Below are 21,339 nucleotides of genomic sequence, written 5' to 3' on the forward strand. Positions count from 1 at the left end.
CAAACTCAATCAGGGATTCATTTAAGTACTTTACTTGTACACTTTACTGATTTTATTTTCATCCTCTCTGTATTGCATTTGTATCTGTTTACAGTTCTTTATATATTTATATTTGTATGTTGTGTGCAGTTTTTGTGCACTACCAAGAAGTGGTAATTCTGCCTCGCCCACAGGAAAAAGAATCTCAGGTTTGTATGTTATGACATTCATGTGCTCTGACAATTAATCTGAAATCTGACCTATGCTGATCTGTGCTGAGGTACCAACAAAATCCAGTAAAATTAGGTGCATGTAATGTTAAATTTGTATCTATAGTTTATTCCAAAATTTGTAATCGCAAAAAATATTATTCTGTCCTGTAAACGTGAACCATAATTTATTCTTTAATGAATGAAGTAGCACATCTGTAATTTTACTTTTGTCATTCACTTCTGAAGTTTATCAATTCAAATGATATTTATGTCAAAGTGATCTTTCAAAATTGCTCTTCCACTTTTCTCTTGTGCAGATCTTGAAAATTTCAAAGGGAAATTGAGAAATAATGTGTCCGTCCGAGAGGGACAAGGAGTCGTGTTGCTTTGTGGTGCTCCATCACATTCGACAGGTAGATATTGTATTTTAGGTTGTTTTGTGTGGTTTGGCAGAATGACTCTCATCTTCCAATGTGGCTGGAACAAAAATGCACATATTTGAGTTCAGGGGTGAGAGTGAATGTTAAAATTGAAAAGCTTGTAAAGTACATTCTAAACTTTATTTAAACTGATTAGGGTGCACAATTTATTTGATGCTATCTCAGCAATTCAACATTAGAATTGCATTTGATTTCAGTTAAAACTTAAGAGCTTGTATATCATGATAAATCAAGATGTGAGTGGGTCCACAAACTGCTAATATTTTCAGTTTTGTTTTTAAAAACCAGCATTGACTAAACGTATCTGAACAAAATGATTTTATCTCTAGTGTCACTGATGGAAGTTTGAAAAATATTATGAGGCATTTTTACCAAAAAGAATGATCAGGCAATTCTTGTTTATAATGCATCTGTTTATATGGGATTTGCTACTGATATTTCTGATTTTTTTTTAAATTTTTTGAGGTGGGTCAGAAGCAACAAAAATGTCCAGGGCAATTATGCACCAAAGGTGAAGGCAACTAATTTAGCCTCTTCATTTACTCGTGTACATCTCAAAACACAAAAGTGTCTTGTCTTGAACTTGGAGTGGAGAATTAAACAGGCGACTTGAGAGCCTTTTATGATGAAACCTCCGTTGTCTTGTTTAAATAAGAAACAGTCCAATATTGTAGTGGGGCAGATTAAGAGAGCATACAAGAAGTTCTGGAAAGGTGCTCATAATGTTTAAGTGCAAAAGCATAGTGTGTCAATAAAGTGGGTGAGCACAGGCACAGATAGGAATAGGATTTTCATATTGTGGTGATTAGATGGACGTTGCAGAAAACATGATACAAAATTGATTGAGGAGAACATTGAGTTTCTGGGGGAAAATGAAGACCTTGAGACATTAAGAACTGAAAAAAATGAAATATGAGCTGTATCTCTGGATAATAATACTTGCAAGAATCAATGTGAATGTTGGAACTTAAGAGCAGAAATGAAAAAGAAAATGTTGAAAGCAAAGTAAATAGTAAAAATAAGATGCCCTTATATCTTCTTAAAAACAGCAGAGGGAAGACACAATATATTGGTTGGAGGAGATTTTAACTTTTGCTTGGAGCCAATATTAGATAAATCTGCAAGAAAAGTAAAGGTGAAAGTGGCAAAAGATACAATTTCATATATGATCTAAATCTTATTGATATATGGAGGCAATTAAATTCCACAGAGAGAGATTATTCCTTTTACTCAAGGGTACACAATTCACATACAAGGCTTGATTTATTTTTAATGTCTGCCCAGCTGAAAAGTAGAGTTGTAGCGCCAGCTAAATGGAGCTGGAAAGAACGAGACCAGTAGTCGGTGGGCTTGTTTGCACTGTTTATTGAAACTTCGAGTTCTGCACCTTCTAAGGCTATGAGTAAGTCCTGCCCTCATGCCAGAAACCACGACACCATGTTTTCCCACATGTATGCAGACCCACCACAGCCAGCAGTGCCATCTTGACATGGCAACTCTGCTACCGTGACTGTAACGTGCGGAGCCGGTTCACCTGCCATCAGAGATGGGCACCGCCACACAACTGCTTCCCCTCCCCCCAAGAACTGGTGATAGTGTACCTTCCCCTACGCTTGGATGGCTGCAATTGAGATGCACAGACTTCAGGCAGTCGGCTGAGAACAGTTCCTTCTTGTCCCCAATATCTAATGTGAACATGTTGCTGCTCCTGTGGTTCATCTTGTTGGGGCCTTTGTAGGGTTGTGGGGGAAGGGGGGGCACAGTGAGCACCTCCATGAATGAACACATAGTCAGTTGTCTTTAAGTCGGCAGGCACCGTGGTGGGGTGGTGTCCATGGTGGGAGGGTGGCTATGGTGCGAGGGAGCCCAACATGTCCCTCAGGTTTTGCAGTGTTTGTGCTCTTGGTGGCAGGGAAGAATTCTCCAGAGAGGGTCAAAGGGGCCCTGTATAAACATCTCGGCTGAGGAGGCTTGGAGGTCCTCCTTGGGTGCTGTCTGTATGCTAAAGTGCATCTAAAGGAGCTCGTCCACCCAATTGGGACCTTTCAGGCGGGCCATGAGTGCCGACTTTAGGTGGCGGTGGAAATGTTCTACCAGGCTGTTGGACTGTGGGTGGTAGGCAGAGGTGTAGTGGAGTTTCATGCCGAGGAGGGAGGTGAGCTGTGACCACAAGGCTGAGGTGAATTGTGCCCCCCTGTCCGTAGTATTATGGTTTGGTGTCCTGAACTGGGACATCCAGTGTATGAGCATTGCCCTGGCACAGGAGTCTGTGGACATGTCTTTGAGGGGTTAGATTCTGGCCATCTTGTGCCTCAGTGGACCAATGTGAGGAGATACCGGGCTTCTCATGAAACAGACAGGGGACCGACGATATCGACGTGGATGTGGTTGAATCATCAGATGGGTGGTTCGAAATACTGGACGGGAGCTTTTGTGAGCCTGTGGCCTTTGAAAGCCTGCAATGTGTGCAAGTGCGGGCCCACTCAGTGACCTGATTTCTTAAGCCATGCCATACAAACTATGCAGCGACCATGTGTGCTATGGTCCTGATGAACAGGTGCGAGACATCGTGGATGGAGTGAAAGACCTGTCATCTCCATTGACCCAGAATGACTGGTCGGAGCTGGCCAATGGAGAGCAGGGTGTGGTTGCTATATGGTCGGGGAACATCTTTGAAACGGGAGTTGGTGATGGATGGGCAAAAAGCCTGGATTCCACATTGTCTTATTGCACCCACACAAGCTTGAAATAGTCCAGGCCTGGTTCTAAGAATTGAATAATCGGCCTTCAAAAGGCATTAGCAATTGCATTCTCCTTGCCAGTGAGGTGTTGAATGTTGGTGGTGAATTCAATGCCAAGTAGCATTGCTGGTGTGCCAACCAGGGGTTGGAAACTTTTGCAAAGGTGTGGGTAAGGGGTTTGTGGATTGTGAAGGCAGTGAATTGCCTGCCCTCAAGGAAGTAGTAGAAATGCCTGACTGCGAGGTAAAGGGCAAGGAGTTCCTGGTCAAAAGCACTGTATTTTATTGGGGGGGAGCAGTGCAAATGGCAGCTGAAGAAAGCCAATGGCATCTAATGTCTGTTGATCAGCTGTTTGAGTGCATCCCCTGTTGCTATTGTCAATGTGTCAACTGTCAGGGTGATGGGAATGCCCGTTCTGGGGTGGACCAGCGAAGTGGCGTGGGCTAGGGCTTCCTTGGTCCTTTCAAAAGCCATGGCTGCCTTCTCGCTCCAGGCCAAGTCCTTCTGTTTGGAGGTCATCATGGCAAAGAGGGGGTGCATGATTTGTGCTGCTGCGGTATAAAGCAGTTGTAAAAATTGACCGGGGATTTGGTGGTAGCCTTGTACCAAGTCGATCTTTGAGAAAATGGCCGCACTGTATAGGTTCACCATGAAATCCTATATATGGGGAATTGTGTAGCAGTCTGTGGTAGTTAAATTGTCGAGGTGCTGGTCGTCCCCACAAGGTCACCATTCCCCTGTGGCCTTGGGTACCATATGCAGAGGGGAGGCCCATGGGCTATCTGACCTGTGGATGATCCCCAGCTCCTCCATATGTTTGAAGTCCTGCTTGTCTGGGGGAAGGGGAAGGTGTCTGGCCTTCACGTGGGTGGGGGGGGGGGGGAACGTGTGTCCAAATGGGGTCCTATACACTGTGTCTCGGCATTGTGGACATGAACTGGGGTCTGAGGATGGAAGGAAATTTGGTCAAAATGTGGCTGTACTTGTCAGTGGGTGTGGTGACTGTGGCCACTTGCTGGTTCTGCACACTGGTGGCATCAAGCTGGATCATCTGTAACGTTTGGGAGTGCACCAAGCATTTCAATTTGAGGTCCATGAAGAGGCTGTTAGCTCGGAAGAAGTCTGTGCCAAGGAGCGGCTTCTGCACTGTGACCAGTGTTAAATCCCAGCGGGATGTCTCATCGCCAAGGCGTATCGGCACTTGCCATGTGCTTAAGGTTCTTATGGTGGTGTTGTTGGCCGCCCTCTGGGTGGGCCCGGGTGGTCATGTTCAGGTCTCTAGTGTGGTTGGTGGAATGATGCTGAGCTCTGCCTTCATATTGACCAGGAATGGATAGCCCGTGGTCTTGTCTGTAATGTGTCGTAGGCTGTTTGCGTGGCTAGCCACTGAAACCATTAGCGGTGGCTGCCCTGGCTGTTTCCCAGAAATGCACAGGGCTGCTTGCATTTATGGGCTTCTACTCCCCAGCACTGGTGGTAGAAACACCACCGCGCCTCTGCTGGCTTATGAGAGCGTGGGTGATCCCTGCTTGTTTGGGTTTTGGGCTGCTGCTCTGTCTGGGGGGTGTGTCAGCTGATTCATGGCAGCTTTGTTCTCCCTCTTGGTGCATCACAGGATGTCCGCCTTCGCTTGAGGGAGTCGCTGAAATCCACACCTGCTAGGCTCAGATGGAAGTCATCTGGCTTCAGTTCTAAGAATGCCTTTTCAAACATAAGGCAGGGCTTGTGGCCCTCTGCCAGTGTGAGCATTTCATCCATGAGGGCAGATGTCATTCTTTCCCCAGGCTGTGCAAGTACATGAGCCTGGCTTTTCTCTGGCATCTAAATAGCCTGTAGGTGCTACTGACATGCATTTTTAATGTGGAATATTTACCTTCCTCCATTGGGTTCTGTATGAGGTTGTCCACTCTGGCCATGGTTTCTTGGTCCGGGGAGTTGACGACATGGAAGTATTTGGTGGAGTCTGAGGTAATCTGCTTTATCTGGAACTGTGCCTCTCCCTGTCCAAACCAAGTGCATGGGTATAGCATCCAGAAAATCGGGAGTTTGAGGGCGACTGCACTGGCTGCTGCAGCGTCCATACTGTTGTGTATAGAGGCATCTGGACCCATTGGTAGCTAAACGGAGTAGGGAACAACAAGGCCATTAGTTGGTGGGCTTGTTTGCACTCCTGTTGTTTTATTGAAACTTTCAGAGCTGCACCTTATAAGGCTACGGGTAAGTCCTGCCCTCATTCCAGGAGCCAAGTCACAATGTTGCCCCGCTCACATGTGGACTTGACCCGGCAGGCGAAGAAGACAACCCCAGTGACGTCGTCTTGATGCGACTGCACCGTTGCCATGACTGTAACACGTGGAGCCAGTTTGACTGCTGTCAGAAATGTCCACTGCCACAGAGTGATAAAAACAGAACACCCAGCGAAGTTTTTTAGCAGACCACTCACCACTAACATTAACTATTGCAATAATGGAAAAGCAAGAAAATGAATACAAATGGCATCTCAATGCCATGTTACTCAAAAGAACAGGCTTCTGCCAGTTTATTAAGAGACAGATAGAAATATTTTGTGAAACAAATCAGCCATCTACTAATAATAGCTTTTTGATATGGGACATGTTCAAAGCAGACCTGAGGGGACAAATTATATCCATTACAAAAAATCTTAAGAAAGGATAAATGGCAGAAATAAACAGTTTGGAGAAAGATATTACAGAATTAGAAAAAAAAATCAAAGAACAGGACTACGAGAAGAATACAGACTGCTGGAAAATAAAATAAAAAGCTAAGATATAATACATTACAAACATATAGAACAGAAAAAGCTATATTAAAACTAAACAAAAGTAATACGAGTAAGGCAAACGTAAAGTCTTATCTTGGAGAGTTAAAACAGGCAGATACTCTAACATATAAACAAAAGGAAATTAATGATATACAAATCAGAATTACTAGGAATCGAGAATAAAATGGAAGTATTTGCGTCAAATGTTGAAATTCCAAAACTAGAAGAGAGAAGAGAGAGAAAAGATTGAATTAGACACCCCCTTTACAAGAGAAGAAATTGGAAAAGCCCTGGGTACCCTACAGGCAAATAAATCAATGCAGGAGGATGAATTTTAGCTTTTATATTGGGTTCCATTTTTTTTTAATCCAAGCAACGTTTAGCATTGGTATATCTTGGCAACCAAAGATAAGCTTATTGGCCTTCAATAATGAGTTTCTTATTTCCCTCTGCAACTCATGATACATTCCACCCAGATCTAAAGATTTACAGTTTTACAGACAATTCAAAGAGTTACTAATGCCCTCTAATGGATGATCCGGATCAAGCAATAGAGACACAGACCCTCCCAGAATCATTCTCAAATGCTATATATTACAGTACTACCAAAAAAATAGGAATCCATTAAAAACTTCGTCATATATATGAATTTTGCTTTTAAATGCTGATTATAATATATTAGCAAAACTTTACATCTTTCTTACCAAGGACAAAGGTATTGCTTCCGTTGCAGTCAAAGATGATTGATTATACTGAGAAGGTTCACTGTAAATAATGAAAGTAAATCTTCAGACAATATCTACCAAAACTGATACATACAGACCAGGTAGGATTGGTTAAAGGAAGACATTCGTCAAATAGTCTTGGAAGGCAAAATTCAAATGGAATCCACATATTACAGTCTTCCTAGTCATGGAAAAAGCATTTGACTGTTTGAAATTGTCCTTTCTAATTTTAAAACAATGGAAAATTTTGGCACAGGCAGAACATTTATAAACTGGTTAAAAACTTAATATCATAAACCACAGGCTAAAATTATAACCAACAGCCAAATGTCAGCAGTGTTTCCCTTGAGTAGATCGAGTCGACAGGGATGCCCCATCCCCAGCACTTTTTATACTCGTGATTGAACCACTAGCAGAAATAATAAGAGGGGATCCAGATATAAAGGGTTTCAAAGTTGAACAAGAAGAACACAAAATTTGTCTATTGGCAAATGATGTGTTATTGTACCTATGAGACCCAGTTAAATCTTTGGAAAAATTACAAGGAAGATGAGAAAAATATGGAAGGGTGTCTAGCTATAAAATAAATAGAGACAAAAGTGAGATAATGCCATTGACACATTTAGAATGCAAAATGTATAAAAAAAGAAGTATATTTAAATGGAAGACATGGAATAAAATATGGTGGAGTAGCAACTGACAATCTACAGAATTTGTATAAACTAAATTATTTTCCTCCTTTGGAGGAGATAGAAAGAGACCAGCAGAAATGGAGAGATTTACTGATTACTTTAATGAGAAGGGTTAATTGTGTCAAAATGAAAATAATGCCAAGACTACAATATCTTTTTCAATCGTTGCTTATTTGGTTACCTAAACATTTCTTTAAATTATTAAGTAATCATATTAGACAGTTCCTAAGGAATAACAAGGTACTATTGGAAAAACTGACATGGGACTATGGGACTATGGGCTGGGAGGACTTGGACATCTGGATTTTAAATATATACGACCAAACTGAACAGGCAAGATAACTCACCACTTTTTTTATTTTATAGAAGACAGGCTCCATATCTTTCACCTATAATACTGGATGGAAAAATGAACAGTGTGAGACCTAATTGATATTTGATCAGTTCTGTTGATAAATTACTTAATTCTGAATGATTTTCTTCTACATTTTGTTCTCATCAAAATCAAGTTTAAATATCAATGAAAAGAATGTCACCTGATTATAAGTTCTCATTTGCTTTTATTTGCATTCATTAATTTCAATCCTTACATTTTTTTTTAAATATTCTTCCTCCAAAATGATGTTCACATTCAGATTTTTAAAATAATTTCATTATGTTGGGTATATCACATTTGGACTCTATTATGTGATGTTTTATTTCCCTTGAAGTATTTTCTTTGTGGTGTGAAGCAACCTAATTTTATACCCTCACGAACATATAATATTCTAAGTTTCAACTTCACTGGAAAGATGATTACCAAACTTAACCATAGAACATTACAGCACAGTAACCGGCCTCTTTGGCCTTTCTAGTCTGTGCTAAACCATTATTTTTTGCCCAGTCCCACTGACCTGCACCCAATCAATAGCCCTCCATACCTGTTCCATCCATGTACCTGTCCAAATTCTTCTTAAATTTTAAAATTTAGCCTGCATTCTGCTTCAGCTGTCAGTTCATTTCACATTCTCACCACTCTCTGTGTGAAGAAGTTACCCCTCATGTTCTCCCTAAACTTTTCCCCTTTCACTCTTAACCCAAGTCCTCTAGCTTGTATCTCACCTATCTTCAAAGGAAAAAGCCAACCTACATTTACTCTGTCTATCCCCCTTATAATTTTAAATACCTCTATCAAATTTCCCCTCATTCTTCTATGCTGTAGGAAATAAACTCCTAACCTGTTTAACCTTTCCCAGTAACTCAACACCTGAAGTCTGGGCAACATCCTAGTAAATCTTATCTGCACTCTTTCTATCTTATTAATAAATTTCCTGTAGATAGGTGACTAAAACAGCACATATTACTCCAAATTTGCCCTCACCAATGTCTTATACAATTTTACCATAACATCCCAACTCCTGTAATCGATACTTTGATTTATGAAGGCCAAAATTTTGCTTTACAAATATATCCACATGTGACTGCACTATCAGGGAATTATCTAATTGTATTCCCCGATCCCTCTGTTCTACTGCACTCCTTAGTGCCCTACCATTTACCGTGTATGTCCTTTCTTGGTTTGTCCTTCCAAAATGCAGTATCTCACACTTGCCTTCATTAAATTTCATCTGCCATTCCATCTGGTCCAGATCCCTCTGCAAGCTTTCAAAGTATTCTCATTGTCCACAATGCCTCTAATCTTAATGTCATCTGCAAACTTGCTGCTTCAATTTACCACATTAGCATCCAGATCACTGATATAAAACACAAACAACAATGATCACACCACTAGTCACAGGCCTCCAGTGTGTGAAGCAATTATCCACCTCTGCTCTCCAGCTTCTCCCGTCCAGCCATTATCAAAATCAGTTCACTACTTCACCATGAATACCTAACGTCTGAACCTTCCTGAGTAGCCTCCCATGTGAGACCTTATCGAAGGCCTTACTAATGACCATTTAGACAACATCCACAGCCTTTTCTTTGTCAACTTTTCTGGTAACCTCCTCGAAAAACTCTATAAGATTGGTTAAACACAACCTACCACGCACAAAGTCATGTTGACCATCCCCAATCATTTTCTGGCTATCCCAATAATTGTATATCCAATCTAGATATTGGTTAAGTCACCAAACCCATTCATTGACTTGGTAGGAGTCCTCTTAGTTCTTGATTCCTGATCTGAAATTGTTAATCACTTTCAAACTTGGCAATATCCAAATACTACAATTACAAAAGGTTACAAAATAACAGACAGCTTTAAATCCCTATAGTATAGTGAAGAATGGAACACCTGATGTGCACATTGATCAAGTAAGATCTGATCAAGGATCATCAGTTTCCAAATGTTAAATATCCTGCCACAGGTATTGGTATTAATGTTGTTGGTTTATTTTCATGTGAGAGTCTGTAAGAGGACAAATATTGAAAGCACTCATTCCCAGTGTTCTTTTATGTAATTTAACAATTATTAAAATCATACCCAAACTGTTAGTTTTACTTTCACTGAGTTTACTAAGTATAAATTGGAGATGAAGGAACAAAACCCAATCCATCGTTGTCAATAAATAAGGATAGGCTCTCACTATCTCGAAGTCTGGTGGTCTACTGTCATTCAGTGGTCCGAAGAGCATAATGAATCTTCTTTCCTCATTGAACTGAAGGAAGGTGGGAAGAGATTGAGTAGGGTCATGCCTTAAATTTCCCAGGGGCCTTGAGTCTCCACCATCTTTATTCTAACATCTGCAGTAAATACAACTTTTCTTTTTGTTATTTTCGAGTACTGTTTTAAAGCAATGGTCATCAATCAGAAAATTCTATTAAACTTCCTTGAATATTTATGATATAGTATTTTGTGCTGTTCATATATTTTAATGTTGGTCATTTCTCAGCAAAGTTAGACACCAAATCAATGAATTTTTGGATATATCCAAAGACCATCATTTGTGTTGTCCCTTCAGTGTACATTACTTGATAAATATTTGAAGAGGGCAAGCTTTCTGTGGCTGGGCGAAAGAGTGGTAAGTGCTACAGTTGGATAAGCTCCATTGGAAAGGTATCATCATGTGGTGATCTCGTAATGATACAGTGAAAATTCGAAGCTGTGAAAAGGTTGAGACGTGGAAAAAGAGCCCAGGTATTTTCACAAATGCATCTCTTTTCACCTTTCAATGCGTCCAGCTGGGATAGAATGATGGGCATGAATTGTGCTTGCTGGTTCTTATGTTAGTTTTCCTGCACACTATGAGATAATGATGACATGATCTTTCAAATGCTCAGCAACTCATCCAGCAAAAATGCAGAGGTAATGATTCAAATTTGTATTCTTTCATCAGAAGTTGAGGATTTTAGAGACGTAACAGCTGTTTTGCATGTATTGAGGTCCAGAAGAAAAAAACAGGGAAGATATGACAAGCAATATTTTGCTCAAGTAAAATTAAAATTTTATTTAAGCCTGTTGATCAATGATAGTTTTAAAAACTAATGATGCTGATGCCAAGTGATGTCCCAGATGAATTCAAACATGACATTCTGGCCTTGACTTCTGCATGAGCTTATATTAGCAGACACACGTTCACTTTGAATTACAGAAGGTAAGCATTGTCAGAAAACTTCTTGTAAAGTGAAATCTCACAAATAGTAAAGGCTGAGTGAAGAACCAGATGGGTATTTCAGCAGATTTTTTTTCTCTTGATTGAGAGCCGCATTTTATTCAGTAGAGTGAAAAACAGACTCATATATTGAGGACGTGCCACCAAAGAATTGAAGTGAAAGAACATTTATATATTAAGGTGTGAACTGTTTTTATCCAAATTCAGCACACCCCTTTAAGGGGAGCATGAGCTCAGTCACCTGGTACATTGTGACATCATAATCGCTGCCCAGGATGCATACTGGAAGGGATGCTGGAGTCAGAGAGAAACCACTGACGATGCCATTTCCCCATGGCTGCCCCGTCACGTGGTGATACAAGTGGGGCCAGTTCGCCATGAGGATGTGCGCCGGCACACAACCCCCCCCCACCAGAACCGGCTATACATCCTGTCACTTTGGTGGCTGGCCCCGACGCTTGGGCGCAGCTGTCTGCACCGGCTGTGATAAGTCCAGATGGGCCGCCTTCAGATGGTCCACCGTAAAAAGTTCCTCTCTCCCCCCAACCTCCAGGGTGAAGGTTCCACCGGACCGGTGCAAGACTTTGTATGACCTCTCGTATGGTCACTGTAGCAGTGCTCCTTGTGGTCCCCTCCACATGAAAATGAACTGGGATGAGTTGAGCTCTTTGAGGAGATGGAATGGCCGAGTGCAGTGGCGTGCCACGGGTGGGGGAGCTAGGGAGGCCAGTCACCTGTGTAGGTCGGCCAGCAGGTTTTTGTCGGTGAGTCAGGATCTGGGCCGAAAAACTCACCCAGCAGGGAAAGTGGTGTGCCATAGAGCATCTCTGCTGCTGAAGTCTGCAGGTCCTTCTTGGGTGCGGTCCTAATCCCGAGGAGGACCTGGAGTAGTTTGTCTGCCCAGTCTGGTCCAGAGAGCCTGACCATAAGCGAGGCCTTCAGGAGCTTGTAAAACCTCTCCACCAACCTGTTGGACTGTGGCTGGTATGCTGTGGTGTGGTGGAGCTTGAACCCTAGGAGCTTCGCCAACTGAGTCCACAGGGCAGACGTGAACTGCACCCCTCTGTCATTGCTGATGTGCGCCGCGACTCCGATAAAGGTGATCCATTGGCTGACCAGAATCCTGGCTCATGTCTCCTTAATCGGGATGGCCTCCTGCCACCTTGTGCCCTGATCCACCACTGTGAGGAGGTAATGAGCCTCCTTGGACACCGGCAGGGGCCAAAGACATCAACGTGGATGTGTTGGAATCTGCGAACTGCTGGGCCGAAGTTCTGAATGAGGGCTCGCATGTGTTGCTGGATCTTGGAAGTCTGGCACTTGGTGCAGTTCCTGGCCAGTTCCGCTACCTCCTTCTTCAGCCCGTGCCACACAAACCAATCTGTAACCATCTGTACGGTTGTCTTTACCACTGGGTGAGCGAGGTCGTGGATCAGATTGAAGACTTTCGCCCTCCACTGCAGAGGGACAACCGGGCGCGCCATGCCTGTTGAGACGTTGCAGAGCAATGTATCCGTTCTGCTGGCCACCTGGACATCCTTGAGTTTGAGGCCTAAGATCGTGGTCCACAAGGCCTGTGTCTCCGCATCGTTCCTCTGTGCCTGAGCCAGTTGCTTGTAATCCAGGCCAGGCGCAAGAGTGTTGATGGCTGGACGGAAGAGCGCATCTGCCACCACATTGTCCTTGCCGGCCCTGTGTCAGATATTGGTCGTGAACTCAGACACGTACGAAAGGTGGCGCGGCTGTCTGGCAGACCACGGATCCTTGGCCATTGCCAGTGCTTGAGTGAGGGGCTTGTGATCCATGAAGGCTGTGAACAGCCTACCCTCGAGGAAGTAACGGAAATGGTGGATGGCCAAATACAACGCCAGTAGCTCCCAGTCGAAGGCGCTGTATTTGAGATCCGGCGGGTGTAGCTGCATGCTGGAAAAGGCCAGCAGGCATCATTGTCCATCGAGCCACTGTTCCAGAATCCCCCAACTGCCATAGCTGAGGCATCCACGGAGAGTGTCATGTGCGCCTCTGGCCATGGGCGCACCAGCAGCGTGGGGCTGGCTAGAGGCTACTTTGTCACATGTCCCTGCTGCCTCCTCTGACCATGATAAAGTATTTTCTTTGGTGTCCATGAGCACAAACAATGGGTGCATGGTGTGCATGGCTCCGGGGATGAAATGATGGTAAAAGCAAACTCTTGGAGGCCTTTCCGGGTGGAGGATTTGGGGAATCGTTGAAGAGCCGCTACCTTCTTTGATGCCGGCGTGGCCCCAGCTGCTGACATGGTGGGCCCCAAGAACAGGAGGGACTCCTTGCCAAACATGCATTTGGCCATGTTGACCGTGAGGCCGAAGTCTGCCAGCCGGGCAATGAGTGTGCGGAGGTGGGCTTTGTGTTAATCACGGTTGCGACTGGCAATGAGCATGTTGTCCAGGTAAATGAACACAAAGTCCAGGTCTTTTCCAGACACATCCATGAAGCGCTGGAATGTTTGGGCCATGTTCTTTAGACCGAAGGGCATACACAGGAACTGAAGGGGGTGATAATGGCTGTCTTATCCACGTCACCTGGATGCACCAGGATCTGATTGTATTCCCGCAAGAGGTCCACTTTGGAGAAGACCTGTGCACTGTGGAGGCTGGTGGAGAAGTCTTGTATATGGGGCACCAGGTACCTGTCAGGGGTGGTTGCATCGTTCAACTGATGGTAGTCCCCACATGGTCTCCAGCCCCTGGACAATTTCGGGACCATATGGTGCGGTGATGCCCAGGCAGTGTCTGAGCGCTGGATGATTGCCAGTTCCTGGAGCCTGGAGAACTCCTCCTTTGTCTGCTGGAGCAACTTGGGTGGCAGCCGTCTAGGTCTAGCGTGCAGTGGGGGACCCCGTGTGGCAATGTGATGGAAGACCCCATGCTGGGGCAGGGCGGCGTTGAACCGTGGCTCTAAGATGGTGGGGAATTTGTGGAGGATCTCATCGATCTCATCCCTGGTGGTGGCTACGGCGGCAATTTCAGGCCTGCGGGCTTCTGTTGTCTCCAGTTGGGTGGAGTGGAATGTTTGGGTGTTGACCAGCCTTTTGCCCTTCATGTCAACCAGTAGGCTGTGAGCTCTGAGGAAGTCAGCCCCTAACAGCATGGTGCCCATGGAGGCTAGGACGATCCTCCAGTGGAACTTGTCCTTCCCGATCTGGATTTGTGCCCTGCAGGTGCCGTCGGTCCTGATGGTAGAGCCATTGGCCGCCTGCAATGTTGGACCTTGAGATCAGGTGCGAGTCTCTAATGCTGTGGGAGGAAAGAATGCTGAGCTCAGCCCCTGTGTCCACCAGGAATCGGCAGCCGGTGGATCTGTCCGTCACATGAAGGAGGCTGTTTGTGTGGCCAGCAGTCACAGCCATCAATGGCGCTGGCCTGGTCATTTCCCTGAAACCCGCAGGGCTGGCGGCACTAATGGGCTTATGCTCCCCAGTTCTGGTGGTAGAAACACCAGGTCAACTGGCCCTCCTCTGGCTTGGTCTTAGGAGCAGCTTGCGGCCAGCTGGCTCCTGGTCGTGTCACCCAGTTGAGGGCTGCCTTGTTCTCTCTCCTTGTGTGCCAGAGGGCATCAGCATGGGCTGCTGCTCTCCTTGGGTTCGAGAAGTCTTCATCTGTGAGGAGCAGCTGGATGTCCTCCGGCATCTGTTCTAGCAATATCTGGAGGAAGAGAAAACGAGGCTTGTGCTCTTCCGCCAGGGCCAGTATTTCATCCATCAACGCTGATGGACTATGGTCCCCAAGCCCATCTAGGTGAAGGAGCCTGGAAGCCCATTGCTGGGGAGTTAGCCCAAAAGTTCCAAGCAGCAGGTCTTTGAGGGTAGTGTACTTGCCTGTAGCTGGGGAGTGGTGGATGGTGTTGTCCACCCTCACTGCCATATCTTAGTCCAGAGTGCTCATGACATGATAGAACATCGTGGCATTTGAGGAGATGTTGCGTAGTTGAAATTGTGCTTCCGCCTGCCTGAACCACATTCTTGGTCTGTGGGTCCAAAATGGGGGAAGCTTGATGGAGAAGCATTAACCTCTGCTGAATCCATGGTGTTTTGAGTCCAGAAAAACATCTGGGCTCGTCGGGGTCACCACTGTGGCGATGAGAGCAGTGGAAGAAACACAGCCACCACATTAAGGGTCGTTAACGACTATTTTTATGGGCAGCATGAGCTCAGTCACCTGGTACACTGTGACGTCATAATCGCTGCCCAGGGTGCATACTGGAAGGGATGCTGGAGTCAGAGAGAAACCTCTGACGATGTCATTTCCCCATGGCTGCCCCGCCACATGGCTATACAAGCGGGGCGCGTTCGCCATGAGGATATGTACTGCCACAAAGGAATATTTATACATCAGAAGGAAAGATTGAAAGAAAACATTCAGCTTATTAATTCTAAGACATGGTGAGAAAGATGGTTGTCTCCTCAAGCAGGGAATACATTAGCACAATTGCAAATCTTGGAGCATTATCAGAGTCTTAACAGAAGAGAATCAAGTAATTTCGGCAAACTGTTCAGTGCTAACCTTAGTATCTCAAATGAATCACACATCTTTTCATTTTAACTAAACTATAGATTGTTTAATTCCTTTTGGAACTTGGAAACATTCAATATTTTAGCCTTAACATAGTCTTGTGCTCTATCACTTTGTCAAAACATGCTGCTTCTAACATATTATTGATGTAATTATTGCTCACTTAGTTATGAGTTGTCACCATTTGAATTCACAAGATCGATACGACAATTGTAAAGTAATTGTAATGGTCATTTGTGATTTTTGACATCAGGGACATTTTATATTATTGAAAATCCTTGATAGATTTGACAACTAATAAAACCAACAGGTCTGCATTTTCTACCTGCCCTCAATGTTACAGCACTATTTCACCTAAAGCCATAACATCCATCAGGATCTTTCTCTCCAGCAACTGAGCATGTAAATATTTGCAGATAACAATTCTTTAATTCCTCCGGCACTTTGCGTGAGAAGAATTAACCTTAATAGATCACATCAAACTGCTTCTAACCAGCTGTCCATGAATAGGTCCCTCTGCATCTGCAATATGTGGGCAAGGCCTACTGAGAAGTCATTGATTATTGAAACATGAGCCCCAGATATCATACAGCTGGTCCCAACACAAAAAAATGTGGCAAGGTTTCATGAGAAGCGCAGCTTGGAATGGATCTGAAGAGTAATGTGAAGGGGGAGGAGTCATGTGATGGAGTAGTGGCTGGTCGGGAAAGCCAGCCCTCTCCAGAAAAATAAAGGAAAAGCATTAGGAAAAGACAAAGGCACAACAAAAATAAAATAGAAGATAAAGTTACAGAGAAAGAAGATGGCACCCAAGAAGGAGAAAGAAAAAACAACCAAAAAAAAAAGTAACCAGAGAAGAAAGAAGAAGGCGTTACCTGCATGAAAAAACAGGGAGCTTTGGTGGCGAAGAGCACCCAGTCCCAGAGGTTGGTGTCTGCCCTGCGGAGTCATGACCTACTGACTGGTGGACTTCTAAAATGGCCCTCGGAGCCTAACAAAAGTGCACAACTGCGCATCTGCAGTATGCAATCAAAGGAAAAAGAAGAAACCAATGGGAGAGGGGCTCAGCAGAGGAGCGGGCAGCCACAGCGCGAACAGCTGTTATCTGCCTGATAACAGGGCGCTCAGCTGGAGGATAAGGAAGGTGGGAGAGGAGAGAGAGCGAGGAAGCAGATGAGGGAGAAAGACAGAGGGGTGACCGACAAGAGGCCTGACAGATGAGCAGCCCAGGAGGGGAGGACCAACAGCAAGAGGAGGACCTACAAAGATATATAAGCAGCTCATCAGGAAAAACAGAAGACACAAAGAAGAGAAGAAGAAGACACAAACACAGGTACAGACACAGAAGAAGAGGAAGAAGAAGACAAAGATCCTCACAGAGAAATAGAAGGTAAAAGTGATGGACAGAATATAGATAAAGCCTTTTTTGAAGAACAAATGAGATCATTAAAAGAATGGTTATCATTCGAATTTAGTGCAATTAAAAGGAAAATGAAAAGAGCTGAAGATAAAATGGAAAGTTTAGAACTGGTCATGACAGAAATAGGGAAAAGAGTAGAGAATGTGGAAGAGCGGGAAACGGCTATAGAAATGGAAGTAAATGACCTAAGTGAAAAATTGGAAGAAAGTGACAAAAAAATGAAAGAGACACAAGAGTTGTTATCACAGAAAATTGATATGTTGGAAAATTATAGTAGGCGAAACAACATAAAAATAGTGGGCCTGAAGGAGGGTGAAGAAGGCACAGACATGAAAGAATGTATAAAAGGATGGACCCTGAAGGTCCTGGGAATGACAGAAAAGAAATGAAAATAGAAAGGGCACACAGAGCACTTGCAGACACATCAAAAACCAAGATCCATTTTAGTAAAATTTTTGAGATATACAACAAGAGAAAATATACTGGAGCGGGCAAGGAATAAAGTTAGAGAAGATAATATGCCATTGGAATACAAGGGTCAAAAAATATATTTTTTTTACCCATGCATAATATTTGAACTCTTAAAGAGGAAGAAGGAGTTTAATACAGCGAAAACAATTTTATGGAAAATAGGTTATAAATTCATGTTAAGACATCCAACCATGCTTAAAATATTTATACCCGGGGAGCAAAACAGACTGTTCTCTGATCTGGAGGAAGCACAAGAATTCACAGAATGTTTGCAGGACAGAAGAAGAGATGAAGAGATGTAACAAGAATGAAGAATGGAGATAAATTATATATAAAGATGTAAAAACAATGTATATATAAAGATATAAAGAGGGAAAAGAGAAGGGAAGTAAGGAAGTAAGGGGGAAAAAAAGAGCTTTGTTATGTGTTTAAAAACAAGTATTTTCTGGGGGGTGCTGGGGGGGAGAGGGAGTAACTGTCACTGCAAAATCAGTTGACCCTTGCAAGCAAGATCGCAATCCAAATGGAAAGGGGAGTTGTGGTTCCCCGGCAAGGATAAGGGGCAACTCAGAGAGGGGGGGAGCATTTGGGGTTAAGGTATTATTGGGTGTAGGAATTGTTGGGGTATTTTATGTTTTAAATGTGTTGTTGTACATTGAGTTAATAAGGGAAAACTAAGATGAAAATGGGAAAAAGGGGGATGGAATGGCAAGGAGGTGGAAAAGGGGTGTAAGCAAGGTATAAGATGGCCTTGTTGAACTATATGACTATAAACATTAATGGAATACATAACTGTGATAGTACAGACCTATCACCAATGTATATAGTTACAATATCTAGAGTGTAATGATTGTGCTTACAGCGATTGGGTGAGAGCTTTGCCACGCCTACTGTCTGGGCCTTAAAGGGTTGTGTCCTTAGCCAGGTCAGCCACCTGTGAAGAGCTCTTGTCTTTTGCTAATAAAAGCCTTGGTTTGGATCAACAAATCCTTGGTTCTTTCGATGAGCTCTACAATAACCAAATTAAAAGGAAGAGGCTACTAAATTTATTGAAGAATGAAAAAAAATAGATATAGCATTTGTGCAAAAAAAGCACCTAACTGACATGGAACATAACAAATTAAAGAGAGAGTGGGTAGGATACGTAGCGGCAGCATCATATAATTTAAAAGCTAGAGGTGTAGTCATATTATTTAACAAAAATGTACCAATCAAAATAAAGGAAGAAATAATAGATCCAGCAGGGAGGTATGTAATGATAAAGTGTCAGATATACTCAGAATTTTGGAATTTGCTCAATACATAAGCACCTAACGAGGAGGATCAAAAGTTTATGCAGGATATTTTTTTGAAGATTGAAGACACACAAGGAAATATATTGATAGGAGGGGATTTTAACCTTAATTTGGATCCAATGTTGGATAAAACTTGACAAAAGACAAGCAAAAAGAATAAAGTAGCCAAATTTATCATTAAATCAATGCAGGAAATGAAACTTATTGATATATGGAGGAGGCAACACCCAAGAGAGAAGGAATATTCATATTATTCGAGTAGGCATAAAACATACTCAAGGATTGATATGTTTTTGTTGTTGGTCCATATTCAAGGGAGAGTTGGGAAAACTGAGTATAAAGCTAGACTACTATCAGATTTTTCACTCCTTTTATTAGCAATAGAACTGGAGGACATCCCACCAAGAACATATAGATGGAGGTTAAACTCCATGCTACTTAAAAGGCAGGAATTTAGAGAATTAATTGAATGCCAAATTAAAATATATTTTGAAATAAACACAGAATCAGTGAAAGACAAATTTATATAATGGGACGCAATTAAAGCCTTCATTAGAGGACAGATAATAAGTTATGTCTTTTCTTTGGCTTGGCTTCGCGGACGAAGATTTATGGAGGGGGTAAAACGTCCACGTCAGCTGCAGGCTCGTTTGTGGCTGACAAGTCCGATGCGGGACTAAGATGAAAAAGGATTACAATTGGGAAATAGAGCAGTTGGAATGGGAGATAGTAAGTACAGAAAAGGAACTAGTAAAAAGGGATGATATGATGAAAAAGAGAGAATTGGGGGACAAAAAAATAAAATACGAAACATTACAAACGTATAAGGTGGAGAACATAATGAAAACAAAGCATAAGTGTTACGAACTGGGAGAAAAAAACAGATAAAATATTAGCCTGGCAACTTAAAACAGAACAAACTAAAAGAACTGTATTAGCATCAAGGAAAAAGGACAAATAAATTACATATAACCCAACAGAGATTAATGAAAACTTTAAGGAATTTTATGAACAATTATACCAAACTGAGAACGAGGAGAAAGATGATAAAATAGAAGAATTTTTAGCTAAAATTGAACTGCGAAAATTGCAAGAAGAGGAACAAAACAAACTAATAAAACCATTTGAAATAGAGGAAGTACAGGAAATATTAAAATAGCTGCTGAACAATAAAATACCAGGAGCAGATGGATTTCCAATAGAATTTTATAAAACATTTAAAGAGTTATTAATTCTTCCTCTCCTGGAAGTAATGAACTAGGTGGAAGAAACACAAAACTTGCCAGATTCATGTCTGTCTTTCTTTGGCTTGGCTTCGCGGATGAAGATTTATGGAAGGGTAAATGTCTACGTCAGCTGCAGGCTCGATTGTGGCTGACAAGTCCGATGCGGGACAGGCAGACACGGTTGCAGCAGTTGCAGGGGAAAATTGGTTGGTTGGGGTTGGGTGTTGGGTTTTTCCTCCTTTGCCTTTTGTCAGTGAGGCGGGCTGTGCGGTCTTCTTCGAAGGAGGTTGCTGCCCGCCTAACTGTGAGGCGCCAAGATGCACGGTTTGAGGTGATATCAGCCCACTGGCGGTGGTCAATGTGGCAGGCACCAAGAGATTTCTTTAGGCAGTCCTTGTACCTCTTCTTTGGTGCACCTCTGTCACGGTGGCCAGTGGAGAGCTCGCCATATAACACGATCTTGGGAAGGCGATGGTCCTCCATTCTGGAGACATGACCCACCCAGCGCAGCTGGATCTTCAGCAGCGTGGACTCGATGCTGTCGGCCTCTGCCATCTTGAGTACTTCGATGTTAGGGATGAAGTCGCTCCAATGAATGTTGAGGATGGAGCGGAGACAACGCTGGTGGAAGCGTTCTAGGAGCCGTAGGTGATGCCGGTAGAGGACCCATGATTCGGAGCCGAACAGGAGTGTGGGTATGACAACGGCTCTGTATACGCTTATCTTTGTGAGGTTTTTCAGTTGGTTGTTTTTCCAGACTCTTTTGTGTAGTCTTCCAAAGGCGCTATTTGCCTTGGTGAGTCTGTTGTCGATCCTTGCATCTGATGAAATGGTGCAGCCGAGATAGGTAAACTGGTTGACCGTTTTGAGTTTTGTGTGCCGGATGGAGATGTGGGGGTGGCTGGTAGTCATGGTGAGGAGCTGGCTGATGGAGGACCTCCGTTTTCTTCAGGCTGACTTCCAGGCCAAACATTTTGGCAGTTTCCGCAAAACAGGACGTCAAGCGCTGAAGAGCTGGCTCTGAATGGGCAACTAAAGCGGCATCGTCTGCAAAGAGTAGTTCACGGACAAGTTGCTCTTGTGTCTTGGTGTGAGCTTGCAGGCGCCTCAGATTGAAGAGACTGCCATCCGTGCGGTATGGGATGTAAACAGCGTCTTCATTGTTGAGGTCTTTCATGGCTTGGTTCAGCATCATGCTGAAGAAGATTGAAAAGAG

General features: G+C 43.4%; 1 protein-coding gene and 1 long non-coding RNA gene across 38 annotated transcripts in view; one reads left to right on the plus strand and one right to left on the minus strand.

Annotated features, from left to right (window-relative positions):
* LOC138763207 (contactin-4-like) overlaps positions 1-21,339 on the plus strand; it is a 2,221,540-nt gene that overhangs the window by 1,580,879 nt on the left and 619,322 nt on the right. For all 35 annotated transcript variants that reach the window (XR_011357395.1, XR_011357394.1, XR_011357396.1 and 32 more), the window contains one exon: positions 509-604. Coding sequence is in view for 32 of the 35 variants with exons in the window: in XM_069936987.1 (XP_069793088.1) it covers positions 509-604 (96 nt within the window). In the remaining 3 variants the exon portion in view is untranslated. The remainder of the gene's footprint in view (positions 1-508; positions 605-21,339) is intronic.
* Positions 405-11,397, minus strand: LOC138763211 (uncharacterized). 3 transcript variants are annotated; one of them, XR_011357401.1, is made up of 5 exons: positions 10,715-11,397; positions 7,919-7,968; positions 6,859-6,919; positions 5,246-5,489; positions 405-668 (listed from the first exon to the last, which is right to left on the minus strand). It is a non-coding gene; the product is annotated as an uncharacterized lncRNA (long non-coding RNA). The 3 variants fall into 3 exon arrangements; XR_011357399.1 differs by having other exon boundaries at positions 10,136-11,397; XR_011357400.1 differs by lacking the exon at positions 5,246-5,489 and having other exon boundaries at positions 10,136-11,397.

The sequence above is a fragment of the Narcine bancroftii genome, chromosome 5 (genome assembly GCF_036971445.1).
Source record: "Narcine bancroftii isolate sNarBan1 chromosome 5, sNarBan1.hap1, whole genome shotgun sequence".
Taxonomy (NCBI): domain Eukaryota; kingdom Metazoa; phylum Chordata; class Chondrichthyes; order Torpediniformes; family Narcinidae; genus Narcine; species Narcine bancroftii.